The sequence below is a fragment of the Moschus berezovskii genome, chromosome 4, assembly GCF_049115385.1.
Source record: "Moschus berezovskii isolate FMDL1 chromosome 4, NW_MosBer_1.0, whole genome shotgun sequence".
NCBI lineage: Eukaryota > Metazoa > Chordata > Mammalia > Artiodactyla > Moschidae > Moschus > Moschus berezovskii.
Window position 1 is genome coordinate 62,039,954 of NC_142463.1, and position 19,819 is coordinate 62,059,772.

The 19,819-nt window shown below is 37.1% G+C and overlaps 1 protein-coding gene across 7 annotated transcripts in view; it reads right to left on the reverse strand.

Moving 5' to 3' along the window:
• Positions 1-19,819, reverse strand: part of TTLL7 (tubulin tyrosine ligase like 7) — a 114,414-nt gene that overhangs the window by 56,841 nt on the left and 37,754 nt on the right. For all 7 annotated transcript variants that reach the window (XR_016037205.1, XR_016037206.1, XM_088835432.1 and 4 more), the window contains 5 exons: positions 15,499-15,646; positions 15,340-15,413; positions 14,145-14,280; positions 5,391-5,477; positions 1,612-1,810 (listed from right to left, as the gene is read on the reverse strand). Coding sequence is in view for 5 of the 7 variants with exons in the window: in XM_088835432.1 (XP_088691558.1) it covers positions 1,612-1,810; positions 5,391-5,477; positions 14,145-14,280; positions 15,340-15,413; positions 15,499-15,646 (644 nt within the window). In the remaining 2 variants the exon portion in view is untranslated. The remainder of the gene's footprint in view (positions 1-1,611; positions 1,811-5,390; positions 5,478-14,144; positions 14,281-15,339; positions 15,414-15,498; positions 15,647-19,819) is intronic.

Consider the following 19,819-nt stretch of genomic DNA (forward strand, 5'->3'; position numbering starts at 1 on the left):
CAGTTATCAACATCTCTTTGGAAAGAAAATTCAAGGAAGGCTTGTGGTTATAACATTGCTTAGTGTAAGATTAAAAAGAGAATATAAGAAATTGAAACCTTTGTTGCAATTCTTAATGGCTATGAAAACAAAATACAATAAGGAGAAAGATAGTAATTGAATTAGCCAAGCTTTAAAATGTGAATTTATACTTAGAAACATTTTTAGTACACTCTTTGTCTAAGCTCAATTTATTAAAACCACTGGTCTTAGAAGAAAAAAAGAATCTGAGTATAAGAACCCTAGTAGTTTTTCTCACCCCTATTCCATCCTCTGTCAGTTCATGCTGTTAGGGATACATACATTAGCCAACAGGGCTCCAAAACCGATTAAATCTGGGCAGGACAATGTCAGCTTCCAAAAGAGAAACAGAGCCATACTTACACAGAAACATACTGAAAGTACTTAATGAGTCTTTGAGATAAAGGAAATAATGGATAAAAGAGCTTACAAACTCTGAAACAGGTGCTCAATAAACATACATTAAAAGAGTAAATAAAAAATGAAATATAATACGCTACTTCCCTTCAAAACATATAAGCTCTCAAAGACAGGAAGTATTTTTACGGAATAATTTGAAAGTAAAAGAAAGATAATTAAAAATCTTCATATATTAATTCTGCATTGCGTATGCATTTTTCCCATAAGTAAGGAAGGCCAAGTTTATCAGGAAACTACCATATTAAGCCATTGCTGGAGACAGAGCTACAGAGGCTCAGAAATGTGTTTATTGAGTGACTGAACCAGTCCCTTTGTGGAGCTCTGGGGCAGTGGAGGACAAGGCAGTCAAAGAGATGAGTGACAGAGGTTAAGAAAAGTCCTGCATTGGAGACATCAGGAAGGGGTATCCAACCGAGCCTGGGCCACACCAAAACCAAGCTGGACACCTGGGGATGAAAGAAGAATCACAGACACCACACTGGACATTTGGGATTGAAAAAGGAATGAAAGAGAGAAAATGGGGAAAGAAATAAAGGAAGAAAGCAGGAAAAGGCAGCAGGAAAGAAGGAAACAGAGAAGCTGGCTGGTTCTTCTCCTGAATACTTCTGTACACCAAAGTCCTGACTGAAGGGCTTACCCACGATGAAAATGGGAGGGAACAAAACCTCAACTATTTCACAGTTGTGTGGCTCACAGATACATTCAAGTCCAATACCTAAAGAGATACACACACTTTTTAAAATAGGGGAGAATATAAAACAAAATGAATGCCAGAGTGGGAAACGGAATGAGAGAATATTGGGGTTTAAAAGAGAATGCCATCAGCAGAGCAACCACGAGGCACAGTTTCAAAGACTCGTGCAGAAATTTAGGACTTAACGAAGACTTTGAAATATGGAACAAAAGACTACAGAGATCCTTAAGTCAAACTCCTTTTGTTTTCCATTTGCAGACCCCAAAAGGGACTGTGGGATCCAGACCTAACTGAGGTCTGGTTGGGGAAGGAAGTCGGGGAGAATCTAGGTCTCCTCACACACAAGGGTTCATTTGGCCCAGGGTCTTTTATTGAGTTCAGTAATTTCAGTTCCATACTTCTTCACATAACAACTAAGCTAGAAGAATTTAACTTACTGGATGGTTGGATTAATTTGTAGTGGTTGGACTGTTTAAGATTATATGTAACTTGCTTTTCTCTTTTCTTATTTTGGTACTCGTCTTTTTCATTTTCGTCGGATTCTGAAGAGCTGTTGCTACTGCCATAGCTGCTGTCACTGCTGTAGTACTTCTGTCTTTTCATTATCTCGGTACTCTCAGGCATGGAAGACAGAGGCTAAAATGGAAGGAAATGTTTATTTTGTTAGAATTCAGGAAGTCTTATGCACATGATTAGTTTAGTATTTCTAGTTTCCCATTTGGCAAATAGATGAGGAAAAAGTGGACAGGTGGCAGATTTTATTTTCATGGGCTTCAAAATCATTACAGATGGTGACTGCAGACATGAAATTAAAAGACACTTGCTCCTTGGAAGAAAAGCCATGACAAACCTAGACGGTGTATTAAAAAGCAGAGACATCACTTTGCTGACAAAGGTCCATATAGTCAAAGCTATGGTTTTTCCAGTAATCATATATGGATGTGGGAGTTGGACTATAAAGAAGGCTGAGTGCTGAAGAATTCATGCTTTTGAACTGCGGTGTTGGAGAAGACTCGTGAGAGTTCCTTGAACTGCAAGGAGATCAAACCAGTCAATCCTAAAGGAAATCAACTCTAAATATACATTGGAAGGACTGATGCTGAAGCTGAAGCTCCAATACTTTGGCCACCTGATGTGAAGAGCCGGCTCACTGGGAAAGATTGAGGGCAGAGGAGAAGGGGGAGACAGAGGATGAGATGGTTGGTTGGCATCACCAACTAAATGGACATGACTTTGAGCAAACTGTGGGAGATAGAGAAGGACAGGGAAGCCTGGTATGCTGCAGTCCACTGGGGTTGCAAAGAGTCAGACTCAACTTAGAGGTTGATCAACAAAATGTTTGAAATCACTCAATAAATGTGTATATGAGTGCATGTGTGTTTGTGAGAGAAAAAGGAGGAGGAGAGAAGGAAGAAAAAGAGAAGCAAAAGAGGCAAAAAATAAAATAAGAAAGCAGCAGTCCGATAAGCCATTATAAGTAAGATAATTCACTATAAACAAAACAGGCCACATCTTAAAACTGTCTATGAGCCTATCCACTTGAATAATGTGCAACAGGAAGCAAGATATTGCTCATATGTCTAACTTCATTATGGACACTTTAAGAAACAAAAGTTTTAGTTAATTTTCCACGTTCCAAATTGGCTCATGTCTTTTCTTGGAGGATTCCTACCTCTGACACACAGGGTCTGGTCATAATGGAACAACATTGCTTTTCATTGCCCACACTACAGCTTAAAAGGAGATATAATACAAAAATTTCAGTATTACATATTTTTTTTAGAAAATAAGTGCTATGTAGATGGGTAAGTTTGTAAAGATTCAAAATGCCATGATATCACGTTCCAGTATCTCTATCAGAATCACTTGTCGCTGAATCTCCCAGTTAATGTGTTTCCAATGATGACAGCTGAAGGAATAAAACATAAGGGAAGAGGGACATCTTCACTTCAGAAAGAACGTGCACAACCAAGTAGGGTAAGACAGTTTTGTAACTGAGTCATTTTAAGAGACAATCACACATGCTGCTGCTGCTGCTGCTGCTAAGTCACTTCAGTAGTGTCCGACTCTGTGTGACCCCATGATGGAAGCCCACCAGGCTCCCCCGTCCCTGGGATTCTCCAGGCAAGAACACTGGAGTGGATCACACATGCTATATGCCTCTTATTCCTGCTAGGGAAGGTTCCTGCAGTTGTAGACTAGTTTCTCGTTCTCTGTTAAATCAAGCAAAAATGTTTTGATGTTAGCATACACTGTAATGAAATCCTTAGTTACGCTGGGATTTCATGGAAATGAGGTATGTTCTCTCATGTAGCCGTGTAGGATGGAAAGATAAAGAAAGAAAAAGCATTTCACAAAGTGCCTAGAATACAGAGTAAGCCAAAGCACAGTCTTAAAGTCACTGTCTTAGCAAAGGATGAGAAATAAACAAAGCAGGAAATTAATTTAATACACTAAAGTACCAACTTGTGTTTAAGATATGTTCTTCTTTTGAAAGTCTAATATTTACTGAGAGCTAATAATGTTCAAAGAGATACACAGAAAAACATTTACCAGTAACACAATCATCAAACATTTTGATAGTCTTGGGGAAAATGAATTCTCGAGAAAGGGTGTTTCTTCAGAAGTCTAGCATACCCAGAAGAAACAATGGCACAATGAGGCTTGCTAGTGGTACCTTCCTTCAAGTAGGCAAACAGCTTTAAAATTTCTTAAGAAACTTGACTACATAATGAGTTATTTGAGTCTACAAAGAATTGCAAACAGAAATGGAAAGCTACCTCTTTGTTTCACACATGCATTGGGGACTAGTTAAAAATACATTGTTCAAGCAGTAATGAATAAGAAGTCATAGCAAATAAACTCCAAACAGTGCCTTAACTACAAAATGAAATGTGTAAACTGGTATTGAGTTCTAACACAAACCATACCATTCGTTTTTATGTCCAACTGTGTTATGAACTGGGTTACATATTAAAAATATATAAATGGTATAAAGAATAACAAAACAAATACCAAATACATTCTACCTGACTGAAGAACAATGATAATACTTTATGTGATATTATTTATGTACATACAACTGAGCAACTAAACACACATTTATATATTTAATAGCTAATTAATATTTCTTATATTCTCAGATAATTGAAACTTTGTTTCTCCTAGTGCAGCCATGAAATTAAAAGACGTTTACTCTTTGGAAGGAAAGTTATGACCAACCTTGATAATATATTAGAAAGCAGAGACATTACTTTGCCAACAAAGGTCCATCTAGTCAAGGCTATGGTTTTTCCCATGGTCATGTATGGATGTGAGAGTTGGACTGTGAAGAAAGCTGATTGCCGAAGAATTGATGCTTTTGAACTGTGGTATTGGAGAAGACTCTTGAGAGTCCCTTGTACCGCAAGGAGATCCAACCAGTCCATTCTAAGGGAGATCGATCCTGGGTGTTCATTGGAAGGACTGATGCTAAAGCTGAAACTGCAATACTTTGGCCACCTCATGCGATGAGTTGACTCACTGGAAAAGACTCTGATGCTGGGAAAGGTTGGGGGCGGGAGGAGAAGGGGACGACCGAGAATGAGATGGCTGGATGGCATCACCGACTCTGTGGACATGAGTTTGAGTGAACTCCTGGAGTTGGTGATGGACAGGGAGGCCTGGCGTGCTGTGATTCATGGGGTCGCGGAGAGTCGGACACGACTGAGCGACTGAACTGAACTGAACTGACTGACCTTCAATTATTCTACCAGTAAATACATTGGAAATCAATATTTGGTGTGTGATAACATCCCTCTAAAAAGGAAAGGCCATTTTGAAATTTGGTATACTCCAGACCCTCGGTGTACAGGATGTTGAGTAAAAGATGGGGCTCCTCATTAGTATCTCTAGAGTCATGATTTGTCTTATCTAAAATGCTACACATCTCTGAAAATTATATGTCTGGAGATATAAGGAAAACTTGGTACTGAATATAATGATGGTACCAGTTCTAGGTCTCATTTGACCCTGACTCATAGGGCTTTCGCTCGATTCAGGATAGAATTGGAAAATGAGAAAAACAAACAAAATTAAATACAAGATAATGTCATCTAATTCTATAGTCCACAAATTCTTGAAAGTGGCATCAGTCATTCGTAGAGTCAGAAAAGTGAAAGGAAAATCAACTGTCCATAGAAGAATCTACTTTGATAGGAAGTAAGGGAGAAGGTACCTTTGGTCCTCGAGTCTTGGTAGTTTTGCCCATCAGCTTTTCATCATCAATTTCACATTGTTCCAGAAGATCCAAAATGTCTTCCTCCTTAAAAAAAAATTTAATTAAAATCATGATCACTAATGGACTCCAGAATTTTTTCAAGTTCATTAGTCTTTGTGTATAGTAAAGATTCTAAAAACTATTTAACAAAGATGCTCAAATCAAATGAGAAATAAAGGATCATGGCAAACTCTTGAAAAACCTTTCACCAAAATCTGGTAATAAAAACAGTACTAATCTGAAATTATTATGTATTGATAGTCATAAACAATATATTCTTATGTTTTCATAAATTATTAAGATAATACTTCAATACAATACTTCAATAAATTAGCCTATTGGATACTTTAAAATTTCTAAAAGTTCACTCTGATTTCTCTAGACCACAATTTCATCAATCATTTCCATATTGATTAGTGTAAAATAAAATTACAACTTCAAACAGAACACTGATGACTGGCCTAATATGTTCATTTAGAACAATCCAATGTTAGTATTTAAGTAACGGACACAATTTAATGAAACTCAAAATTTTAAGTATTGACCAAGAATATCTTTAGAACTTCATAAAAGGTTTTCATTCTATAGGCCTAATATCTTCTCTTACACTCTTCAAGGGTCACTTTGAAGCCAAAGGATAACATGAAAACACAGGAACAACAGGAGTGTAATAGCTATACTAAAAGTGGTACAGTCAACTGCTTTCATTATTTATTCAACATATAAAATATCATATCTTCACCTATATATTTATAATTTATATTTGTGTTTCTTTTTTTAAAGGAGGGTTAGAAGAAACTAGAAATCTCACTGTGCAATGGAAATCCATAAAAAAGGTCACTCTTCATCCCAACCTAAGATTTAGTTGTTAAAATACCAAATGATTCTTGTTATAAAGCTTTGATTAAACAACAATCCGACAATGAATTCTAAAGACAGCAGTACACAATAGTTAAAAAGTAAGGAGTTCCATTTTTGTTAGCAGAAAGAAGATCATATAGACAATATTTTCATCATAACAGCTAAAAAGAGATGATAAACTAAATAATCATACTTTTTAAGACATCAGAAAGCTATGGATAAAAGTAATGTAAAAGGAATTATACCAGAGAGGGAAAATTGCTCCCTAAGTGCGCAGAGATAAGTGGCCACTTTCCACTTTGGGATCATTTGTCAAGCCTAGAAACAGTTGAGCAGAGATTAGGTCTATAATAAGCATAGAGATTCTGCAAGGATAAAGAGAATCCAGTGGAATTTTCTAATGTTATGTGGGCTAGTCAGATACATAGAAGAGCCCCACAGATCTGGTTCTCTTCACCTTCTGCCTCTCCAACAGCAATTTTAGTTGAGTATGTAGTGGAATAGGAGGATAGAGGCATGGATAGAAAACCAGAAACATTTCTCTATAGTCTTGAAATTACTAGATACCAGTAGAGAATGAGGCCTCTAACAGACTGAACAGATATCACTCGCAAGGTGTTTGAGACCAGAGGTAAACTAAAGCAAGCCTTTTGCAATGCAGCCTGAGCCTCAGTTCAACTTTTTTCTTTCCTTACTTCATTTTTAGTTGAAATATATTTGACATATAACATTGTGTAAATTTAAGGGAGACAAAATGTTGACTTGATACCTTTATGCATTTAATATGATTGCCGTTTTAGTAATAGTTAGCTCTTTATCACATCACATAATCATCATTTCTTTTTTGAGACTGAGATAATTAAGTAATGTTTGATAATTACAATATGATATTGTTGTCTATATTCACTATACTGAGCATTAGATCTCTAGGGCTTATTTACTTCTAGTTACAAGACTGTACCCTTAAACAGTATTTCTCCTACTCCACCACACCCAGTCCTAGTAACCCCCATTTTACGCTTTGTGTTATGCTTCTGTCATTTTTGGATTCCACATCTAAGTGACATCATACAGGATTTGTCTTTCTCTGTCTGACTTATCTCACTTTGTATAATGTCCTCAAGGTCCATCCACATTGTCACAAATAACAGGATTTCCTTCTTTCTCATGGCTGAATAATATTCCATTTATATATATACCACATCATCTTTATCCATTCATCCACTAATGGGCACTTAGGTTGTTTCCATAACTTGGCTAGTGAGAATTATGCTGCAATAAACATGGGAGTGCATTTATCTCTGATATCCTGTTTTCATTTCCTTTGGGTAAATACTCAGAAATAGAATTACTAGATCATATAGTAGATCTATTTTTAACTTTTTGAGGAACCTCTGTATTGCTTTCTTTAGTGGTTGAACAAATATACATTCCCACCGATGGATTATAAGAGTTCCCATTTCTCTACATTCTACATCCTTTTCAACACTTTTTACCTCTAATCTTCTTGATAATAGCCATTCTAATAAGTGTCAGGTGATACCTCATTGTGGTTTTGATTTAAATTTCCCTGATGATTAGGGATGCTGAACATCTTTCTATGTACCTGTTGGCCACTGGAATATCTTCTTTGGAAAACTGTCTACTTAGTCCCTCTGTTCATTTTTAATCAAGTTGTTTATTTGTATGTGTGTTATGGAGTTGTATGAGCTCTTTACAAATTTTAGATATTAACCCTTTCTCTTATATATGGTTTGCAAAAATTTTCTCCCATTCTGTAGGTGGACTTTTCATTTTGTTGATTGTTCCTTTTGGTGTGCAGAAATGTTTACATTTGATACAGTTCCCATTGTTGATTTTTTGCTTTTGCTCAACTTTTCTTTGCCTCAAAGAGTAGCCCCTTGACCTAGCACCCTAAAATAAGAAAGAAATGTCTTCTTTTGAGCAAAATAGTATCAGTTCAATTTTGATGATTTTTAACAATGTCTGCAGAAGAAATGAAAATCATAGGACATTCGAACTAATAGAAAAATGTGATCCACAATTACAAGGAAAAATCATCAATAAAAGCTAGTCCATAAATAATCCAAATGTTAAAATTAACAGACAAGGATTTTAAAATAACTTATATACATATTAGATAAAATTGGTAAAAACAAAATGAATAAAAGATGCAAACTTTTAATAGAGAAACAGAATTCAAAAAGCCAAATGGACATTCTTGAGTTGAAAAATATAAGAGTGATTGGATAGCCTTACTGGCACACTGAATTCAGCAAAGATACATCAATAGAAATCATTCAAACTGAAGGACAGAGAGAGAGAGAGAGAGAAGGAAAACAGAACATGATATCAAAGATACAGTTTGTCCCTTAGTATCCATGGGGGTTGGTTCCAGAACCTCCTGTAGATATCAAAATCTGTAGATGCTCAAATTCCTCACACAAAATGGTACAATATTTGCATATGACCTACACAAATCCTCCTACATATTTTAAATCAACTTTAGATTACTTATAATACATAATACAAGTAAATGCCATATAAATAGTTACAAATATAATGCTACAAAAGTAGTTGCTGGAACATGCCAAATTCAAGCTTTGCTTTCTGGAACTTCCTGAATTTTTTTCCAAATATTTTAACCTACAATTGGTTGAATTCACAGATTCAGAACCTGTGAATACAGAAGGCCAACTGTACGTGAGATGCTGTCAAATGACCTAATATGTGTAATGAGAGTCCGATAAAGAGACAATATACAGAAAATCGCAGCAAAAAATCTGAAGGAAAAACAAAAGACAGGTTTCCAAAACCAATGAGAGAGATGAATCCACAGCTTCAAGAGGTCAAGAAAATTAAGAACAGGGTGAATATAAAAAAAAAAAAAAACCACAGACACATCAAGGTCAAAATTCTGAAAATAAAAAAAAAGCCTACCAAGAGAAAAAAAAAAAATTACATTCAGATGTGCTGGGATTTAAAAAAAGAAGTGCCAACATAGAATTCTATACTCAGTTAAACTACAGTTTTAAGTGAAGGCATAAATAAAAGACAATTGCAGACAAAAACCAAAACCAAGAAAAACAAACAACAAAAAAACAAGAAGACTCATCACCACTATACTCACACTACAAGGAACATGAAATAATAGACTTCTTCAAACCGAAGGAAGACAAACCTTATCAAAAGCATGAATATGCACAATAGAATGAAGAATACAAAGGTAAATATGTAAGTAAACATGAGAAGTTATATAGGAAACAATTTAAAATCACTGAATGCTTAGGTAATAGTAACAATAATACATTTTGAGGCTTGCAACTTAGATAAAAGTAAAGTATATGATAACAGCACAAACTATGGAAGGAGACACTAAATGAAACTAAACTGGTATGGTCCTTACATAGTCTATGAAGTGGTAAAATATCAATTCAGGGTAGATTATTATGATTAAAGGATGCATACTGTAATTTCTTTTGAGACAAAATCATATTATGATACCTATGGCTGATTAATGTTGAGGTTTGACAGAAAATAGCACAATTCTGTAAAGCAATTATCCTTCAATAAAAAAATTAATTTTAAAAAATCATATTATGCTACAAATATAAATAGAATAATAAGATAAAATAGTATAATAAAAATAATTGATAGAAAAAGATAAAATAGTATAATAAAAAAATGTATAAAAATAAATGGATGGAAAAGATATGTAATTGAAATAGTAATCATAAGAAGCTAGTATGACTGCATTAATCACACAAAGTAAATCTTAAGACAAGAAGTATCACCCAAGAGATTTGCATTTCATAGTGGTAAAATAGAATATATGAATTCATTAAAAAGACACCTTTGTAACTTCAAAGGATATGAAATCAAAACTGACAAAACTAAATCCACACTCACAGTTGGAATGTTTAACAAATCTCAGTAATTGCTAGAGCAAGTGGGACAAAATAATAAGAAAGGTTATAGAATATTTGAACAAGAGTAATAGCCAAATTTACTTAAAAGACATTTATAAAACTCTATAACCATCACCTGTAGCACACACGTTATTCTCAAGTAAATTTGGAAATTTATTAAAATAGTTATCATATCAAGTTAAAACAAGTCTCAATTTATTTTACAAGGCTAAAATCAGAATATGTTTTCTAACACCAATGAACTAAACTAGAAATCCTTACCACAAATAAAACTAGAATTTTTTAAACGTATGAAAAGTAAGCAACAATCTTCTAAGTAACCAAAATAAAAGTCAGAATATAATTTGAAATGCAGTTAGTAAAAATACAATACATAAAAATGTTAGATATAAAAGCAATATACAAAAATAACCAGATGTTTACAACCTGGCAACAAATCAAAAACAAAAAAATTTACAAACAATATTATCAGTAACAATAGCAAAAAATGAAGAATTAAATACTTAAGAATAAATTTAATGAACTATGCACAAGAAATATAAGCTGAAAACTATCAACATAGAGAAAGATCCAATTAAAGGTCCAAGTAAGTGGAGAGATATGCCATATTAATGTATCAGAAGACTCAGTATTGTTTATTCCCTAGAAATTGTTTTATAAATTCCTCAATCCCAATTAAAATACCAGCAGCCATTTTTGTAATTAAACAATTAATCAAAATTTAGAATAACACTGGTTCTAAAATTTATGAAAGAATAAAAGGACTAGAAAAGCTTAAGAGTTTAAAAGAAAAGAAGAAATTTGAGGATTCACTCTCCCTAGTTTTGACACTATGAAACAACAGTAATGAAAATTGTGTGAAGACTGTGTAAGAATAGGCTCATAGACCAATGGAATGGGGCAGGCAAAGTGTTGACATTTAAACTAAATTTTGAAATGTATTCATTGGAAGGACTGATGCTGAAGCTGAAACTCTAATACTTTGGCCACCTGATGCGAAGAACTGACTCACTGGAAAAGACCCTGATGCTGGGAAAGATTAAAGGCAGGAGGAGAAGGGGACGAAAGATGATCAGATGGTTGGATGGCATCACCAACTCGATGGACATGAGTTTGAGCAAGCTCCGGGAATCGGTGACGGACAGGGAAGCCTGGCATGCTGCAGTCCATGGGGTCGCAAAGAGTCGGACACGACAGAGCGACTGAACTGAACTGAAAGTACTTTAAACAGACTATTTTAATTAACTTCAATTTTATTTTCACAACCTGTCAAGTATACTTTTAATACTAGTATTTTAGTGATCCAGTTGAACAAATAGTCTAAGGTTACAAAATTGAAACCTAGGAGAGCTGGAATTCGAACTTAGGTCTGTCTAGGTCCAAAATGCTTAGGATTTCTTAGTACACAGTGATGGGAAGATGGAACAAAGACTGTATTCACAGGAGACAGAAATAACATTACAGAACAGGAGAAGGAAAATTAACAAAGATCTCTAACTATCCTGGTCAGAAAAAACAAAAAAACTACGGAACATAATTCTAACAGTGGAAATAATTGCATATGTCAAAAGAAGGAAATTGGAAGGAAAAGAGCATTAGAGTATACAATATCCCTTCTGCTTCTGTCGCTTAGGCCTATTCCACTTGAAAACGGCTTTATAACCTTCTATTGCAGAATTTGAGTGCAAAGACTATACAAAAATCTATTTATAATAAACTTTACCACAATTTTTAAATCACTCAGTGTACTAGGGTAGCCAAGATATGAAGGTATCACACTAGGGAGATTTCCAGCAATATAAAATATAAACAACTATAATAGGTCTGCATGCTGGAATTAACACAAGAAAATGTAAGTATGAGTAAATATGAATACTTAAAAAACTATTAAAGACCACTGACTTTTTAGACAACAAAAAAAATTCTTATTTGTCCAGTGAGACATTAGTAAGCACGACGCTAGCAGGAGCTTGATTAGCCTCTGCATGCTGGGCTTGACCTCTTGAAATGCTCCTTTTTGGAAACTTGAGCTATCATATTGAGTTCTGATTACCCTCCTCACATGGTCATGTAAAGAAAAAGGGACACCCAGCCTGCTTCCCAGATGTTCCATCTCTCTCAACTGAGGCACCAGACATAGAAGTATAGCCACCTTGGATTTCCATCCCCAGATGAGCTTTTCAATAAATGCAAATATATGATTTACTCCAAGCTAGCTCAGCAGAAGAACCACTCAACTGAGCCCAGTCAAGATTGCAGAATAATGAGCAAATAAATGAAATGGCTTATTATATTGCAGTAGATAACCACTAGACCTCTTAATAAGGCATACAGGTTATTCTGCATGTATATGTGTATGTTTCAATTATTTCTCATATGCCATGTCTATGCAGCATCAGGAAAAAAATATTGTATAGTACTAGTTATAATCCAAATAATGAGAACATCACAAATCACTATGTTATTTCAATCTATTTTTTATTCAGTTATGTATACATAACTCTATAATAAAACATTTATTACAAAAGATTACAAAATAACATCAACATTCTCTACCTCGTAATTTGTCCTGTTAGTTCAGTTCAGTTCAGTTCAGTCGCTCAGTCGCGTCCGACTCTCCGCGACCCCATGAATCACAGCACGCCAGGCCCCCCTGTCCACCACCAACTCCCGGAGTACACTCAAACTCATGTCCACAGAGTCGGTGATGCCATCCAGCCATCTCATTCTCCGTCGTCCCCTTCTCCTCCCGCCCCCAACCTTTCCCAGCATCAGAGTCTTTTCCAGTGAGTCAACTCGTCTCATGAGGTGGCCAAAGTATTGGAGTTTCAGCTTTAGCATCAGTCCCTCCAATGAACATCCAGGATTGATCTCCTTTAGAATGGACTGGTTGGATCTCCTTGCAGTATAAGGGACTCTCAAGAGTCTTCTCCAACACCACAGTTCAAAAGCATCGATTCTTCGGCGATCAGCTTTCTTCACAGTCCAACTCTCACATCCATACATGACCACGGGAAAAACCATTGCCTTGACTAGACGGACCTTGGTTGGCAAAGTAATGTCTCTGCTTTTTAATATACTATCAAGGTTGGTCATAACTTTCCTTCCAAGGAGCAAGCGTCTTTTAATTTCATGGCTGCAATCAGCATCTGCAGTGATTTTGGAGCCCAAAAAAACAAAGTCTGACACTGTTTCCATTGTTTTTCCATCTATTTCCCATGAAGTGATGGGACCAGATGCCATGATCTTTGTTTTCTGAATGTTGAGCTTCAAGCCAACCTTTTCACTCTCCTCTTTCACTTTCATCAAGAGGCTTTTGAGTTCCTCTTCACTTTCTGCCATAAGGGTAGTGTCATCTGCATATCTGAGGTTATTGATATTTCTCCCAGCAATCTTGATTCCAGCTTGTGCTTCTTCCAGCCCAGCGTTCCTCATGATGTACTCTGCATATAAGTTCAATAAGCAAGGTGACAATATACAGCCTTGACGTACTCCTTTTCCTATTTGGAACCAGTCTGTTGTTCCATGACCGGTTCTAACTGTTGCTTCCTGACCTCCATACAGGTTTCTCAAGAGGCAGGTCAGGTGGTCTGGGATTCCCATCTCTTTCAGAATGTTCCACAGTTTATTGTGATCCACACAGTCAAAGGCTTTGGCATAGTCAATGAAGCAGAAATAGATGTTTTTCTGAAACTCTCTTGCTTTCTCCATGATCCAGCGGATGTTGGCAATTTGACCTGTTAAGATAACTTATTTATAAAATCATTTGCCTGGTTATGAAACACTACCAACTGTTAAAATGGAAGAAAAGTGCATCTTAAACGTGAAATGGTTTTACATGTGGAACTAAGATGGATTGTTTTTAAGGACATATTGTTTGGCTTCATTCTTTTTTTTTCTTTATAAACATTCATTCTTTTACCTTCATCCTTTTCAAAGGATTATTCAGCTCTCGCTGGAATGAAGCCGCTCTTCCTGAAAGGAAGGTCTGAAAGGCAACAGCCAACAAATTTTCATACTTTTCAAGTAATGTTTTATCTTCAGGAGGATAAATTCGCCTACAATAAAATCAGATAAACCAGCTTTTTTAAAAAGCTATTATAGTGCAAGACATAAGGTAAACTATAAAGATAATCCATGACTCTATATCAGTCACTTTACAGGTGCTAGAAATAAAGATGAATACAGTACGAGAAATCCATAAATTTTTATCTGTTACCCATACAAACTGAAGTTTATCTAGAGAATTATCATTAAGTGATGAGTTCCAGAAAGCATAGTATAAAGATCTGGTTGAGGGGAGGTGGTTTAAGAATTGCAATGGGACATATTGGAGAAATACTGGAGAGCTTTATCAAAGATAATTTAAGTGATAAGGTTTGGAAAGTTTTAGACTTACTGTGATTATTGATATATACAAGAATGTAGGGACTAACCCTAATGATCTTTTGAAGGGTGGCTGAATTTTCCTCTCTGCTGGAGAAAATTAGGTTGAGAGGAATGTGTTTTCATCTCTACTGCTGATGGTATTAAGGCTGGAAAGAACACCTTACCGGGAGGGCAGGAAGCTCAATGATGTCAAATTCTCCTAATTCTGCCGAGTCATTATCAAATCTTGGGAAGAGGGGCAGTCTTTACAGGAACACAAAGCACTTCTCCTGTCAAATGTGACACTGTGGAGGGGGTCCAGTTCCACACAGTCCACGTTGCTTTCTACTGTCTCATACCTGGCTCCTCCAGACAGTTTCACTATTTGCCTGGTTCCTGATACATTTGGATTTACAACAAAGTACAAAAACAACTTGAACTGACAGAAAGAATACTAAGAGACCTGACTTTCTCAAAATACCATATGATAATAAAATAAGATAACAGGATAACATCAGGCTTAAAAGACTTTACACAACCACCCTTGAGGCTGGCAAGCAGAAGCTCTCACCAAGTCTGAACCATCTACTTGTTGACTATCTTTCCTTGCTGGAAGTAAATTAAACAAAAAGCACTTTCTCCGCATGAAATAAACACGGCTTAAAATAAGCTTAAAAGTTAAAAAACATAGACACTGCTGTTTTGACACTTCACTTTTTCAATCTATAAAAAAACAAAAGCACGGTTACCTGTAATTCCCCATGTGTCGATTTTCGTGTTCTTCTTTCGAGATCTGCTTCCGTACCTGAGCGAGTCTCTCCTTCTAGAAATGAAGAAACTTTACAAATAAAACCTGACAAGTGAATTATGTAATTCAAACTGTAGGTAGATTGCTAAAATTTTCATACCAGCTCTTCTTTCCGCTTCTCCAACTGATGTCTCTGCTGTTCCCAATCTGAGGAACCTGGTAAGGGTCTTTTTATTGAATTCTGACCATAAAGCCTCCTTTGAGCTTCAGCTTTTTGTTTAGCCAAGTTTTTCCTTTTATCACTGGTCCTAAAATATAGAACATAAGATCATATTTCAGAATGCAAATAAGCTCTAATCTTATCCCTGTAAGGAGAAGGAGCAGAAGAGGAGATACAGTGGGACTAGGAATCAATGTTTATTAAATTTATATATTCACACATATATTCATCTAGTCATTCATCAAATATGGATTTCCATCCAACAAACAGAAGTTTTGAAGGTAACAGGAGAAAATAGTGATAGTATAGCAACGGATTAGCTATATAATCTTAGGTAAATTAACGGCTAGGTCTGTTTTTCCATCTATCAAATGTTAACAATAACACTTCTCTTCTAAAGTTCTTATAAAGATCAACTTGGAGTGACACTGCAAGCATGATCATCTGCTCAGTTGTGTCAGACTCTTTGCGACACCATGGACCGCAGCACACCAGGCTTCCCTGTCCTTCTCTATCTCCCGCAGTTTGCTCAAACTCACGTTCATTCCGTTGGTGATGCCATCCAACTACCTCATCCTCTGTCTCCCCTTCTCCTCCTGCCCTCAATCTTTCCCGGCATCAGATCTTTTCCACTGTCACCTCTTCACATCAGGTGGTCAAAGTACTGGAGCTTCAGCTTCAACATCAGCCCTTCCAATGAATATTCAGGGTTGACTTCCTTTAGGATTGACTGGTTTCATTATCTTGCTGTCCAAGAAACTCAAGAGTTCTCCAGCAAAGTAATGTCTCTGCTTTTTAATATGTTGTCTAGAACTGTCATAGCTTTTCTTCCAAGGAGCAAGCATCTTTTAATTTTGTGGCTGTAGTCACCATCCATAATTATTTTAGAGTCCAAGAAAATAAAATCTGTTACTGTTTCCACTTTTACCCCATGTATTTGCCAAGAAGTGATGGGGCCAGATTCCATGATCTTAGTTTTTCTGACTGTTAAGTTTTAAACGAGCTCTTTCCCTCTCCTCTTTCACCTTCATCAAAAGGCTTAGTTCCTCTTCTCTTTCTACCATTAGAGTGGTATCATCTGCATATATGAGGTTGCTGATATTTCTCCCAGTAATCTTGATTCCAGCTTGTGCTTCATCCAGCCCAGCATTTCCCATCATGTACTCTGCATAGACGTTAAATAAACAGGGTGACAATGTACAGCCTTGAGTACTCCTTTCCCAATTTGGAACCGGTCCGTTTTTCCATGTTCGGTTCTAACTGCTGCTTCTTGACCTGTGTACAGATTTCTCAGGAGACAGGTCAGATGGTCTGGTATTCCCATATCTTTAAGAATTTTCCACAATTTGTTGTGATCCACACAATCAAAGCCTTTATTGTAGTCAATGAAGCTGAAGTAGATTTTTTATGGAATTTTCTTGCTTTTTCTATGATCCAACTAAGATCATGGCATCCAGTCCCATCACTTCATGGCAAATAGATGGGGAAACAGTGGAAACAGTGGCTGACTTTATTTTGGGGGGCTCCAAAATCGCTGCAGATGGTGATTGCAGCCATGAAATTAAAAGACACTTACTCCTTGGAAGGAAAGTTATGACCAACCTAGACAGCATATTAAAAAGCAGCGACATTACTGTGTTGACAAGGGTCCATCTAGTCAAAGCTATGGTTTTTCCAGTAGTCGTGTATGGATGTGAGAGTTGGACTATAAAGAAAACTGAGCGCTGAAGAATTGATGCTTTTGAACTGTGGTGCTGGAGAAGACTCTTGAGAATCCCTTGGACTGCAAGAAGATCAACCATTCCATCCTAAAGGAGATCAGTCCTTGGTGTTCACTGGAAGGACTGATGCTGAAGCTGAAACTCCAATACTGATGCCAACTGGTGCAAAGAGTTGACTCATTTGAAAAGACCCTGATGCTAGGGAAGATTGAGGGCAGGAGGAGAAGGGGACAACAGAGGATGAGATGGTTGGATGCATCACCGACTCCATGGACATGAGTTTGGGTAAACTCTGGGAGTTGGTGATGGACAGGGAGGCTTCACATGCTGAAGTTCATGGGGTTGCAAAGAGTTGGACACAACTGAGCAACTGAACTCAACTGAACAGATGATGGCAATTTGATCTCTGGTTCCTTTGCCTTCTCTGCTGCTGCTAAGTCACTTCAGTCGTGTCAGATTCTGTGTGACCCCATAGACGGCAGCCCACCAGGCTCCCCCGTCCCTGGGATTCTCCAGGCAAGAACACTGGAGTGGGTTGCCATTTCCTTCTCCAATGTGTGAAAGTGAAAAGTGAAAGTGAAGTCGCTCAGTCGTGTCCGACTCTTCGCGACCCCATGGACTGCAGCCTATCAGGCTCCTCCGTCCAGGGGATTTTCTAGGCAAGAGTACTGGAGTGGCTTGCCATTGCCTTCTCTAAATCCAGCTTATACATCTGGAAGTTCTTGGTTCACATACTGTTGAAGCCTAGCTTGAATGATTTTGAGCATTACCTTGCTAGCATGTGAAATGAGCACATTTGTACAGCAGTTTGAATATTCTTTGCCTTTCTTTGAAATTGGGATGAAAACTAACCTTTTCCCATCCTGTGGCCACAGCTGAATTTTCCAAATTTGCTTTGGTGATTAATTACTATTATTAATTAAATGTGAGAAGTAACAAAAAGGGTTGAACTTGAGATGGCAACAAGATTTCTAATCTTAATGACTGGATGATTAAGAATATCATTTTTCCAGTGATAAATACGAAATTTGGCTGAGTTTCCTTTGTTTGAGGAAATGAAAAATGTGATTTAGGTAGCTCTTAACTTTTATTTTATTCCATTTTACCTAGGACAAATCGTTTCTACATACCATACAACTTAAAGGGGAATAGAAATAAAAGGAAGAGGAAAGAACAAAGACTAAAAAATTGGAAAGGAAAAAGGTAAGAGAAAGAAAAAAATGAAATGACCGAATAGAGGTAGGGAGAACAAAAAAAGGACTGAGAATACCATGATGAGAATGCTGTGGAAGAAATGAAGGCAGAGATATATGCACCTCTACACAGCAAACACTTCCCTCACAGACAAGGACACTGACAAACACAGCTCAAGCACATACAAATAAAGAACTATGTTTCCGTTCCTATAAATAAGCATTAATGACTCTTAGTCCAAAACAAAATTTAGCCAGAGACCAAAGGATCTCCATTCACTCAGCATTTTAATCAGCGTTTTTCCACTCAGCTATATCCATACACTGACCTAAGGAGTCTCGTTTACACTTTCTGTTGTTCTTTCCACTACTCATTATCTTGTGATTCCACCCAAGGGTTTTCTCTTTCTAATCAGCTGGCCTCACACATACAAGCTCTTGTAATACGGAAACTCTGGAAGTTCCATGAACATGCTGTGCTTGCCTCACTTCCTTATCTTACTACAAGGAGTTACCTTTGAATGAAATGTCCTTCCCCATCCTTGTCATCATTTTATTTAGTACTCACTATACTCTAGTTCTAGACATGGCCTTGGAAATACAAAGATGAACAGAGACATTGCCCTCCAGCTGCAATGGTCTAAAGGGGGAGAGGGGAATACAACGTGAATAAATACACAGGTTACAGTGGATGCTACTTAAAAAGTGATAGTAGTAGGGGTGACGGCAAAAGCAAGGAAGTAAACCACTTTCTTGAGAGTCCCTTATACTGCAAGGAGATCCAACCAGTCCATTCTGGAGGAGATCAATCCTGGATGTTCATTGGAGGGACTGATGCTAAAGCTGAAACTGCAATACTTTGGCCACCTCATGCGACGAGTTGACTCACTGGAAAAGACTCTGATGCTGGGAAAGGTTGGGGGCGGGAGGAGAAGGGGACGACGGAGAATGAGATGGCTGGATGGCATCACGGACTCTGTGGACATGAGTTTGAGTGAACTCCGGGAGTTGGTGATGGACAGGGAGGCCTGGCGTGCTGTGATTCATGGGGTCGCGGAGAGTCGGACACGACTGAGCGACTGAACTGAACTGAACTGAAACCACTTTGCTATAGCAAAGGCTTCAAACAGAAGGTCAGGTTTGTGCTAGGTATGAGTTAACCAAGAATAAGTTAACCAAAATGTGGCATATACATGCAATGGGCCTTAACAGGGAAGGAAATTCTGACTACATGCTACAATATGGATGAATCTTGAATACACTGTGCATTCCCTGGTGGCTCTGATGGTAAAGAGTCGGCCTGCAATGCAGGAGACCTGGGTTCGATCCCTGGATCAGGAAGATCCC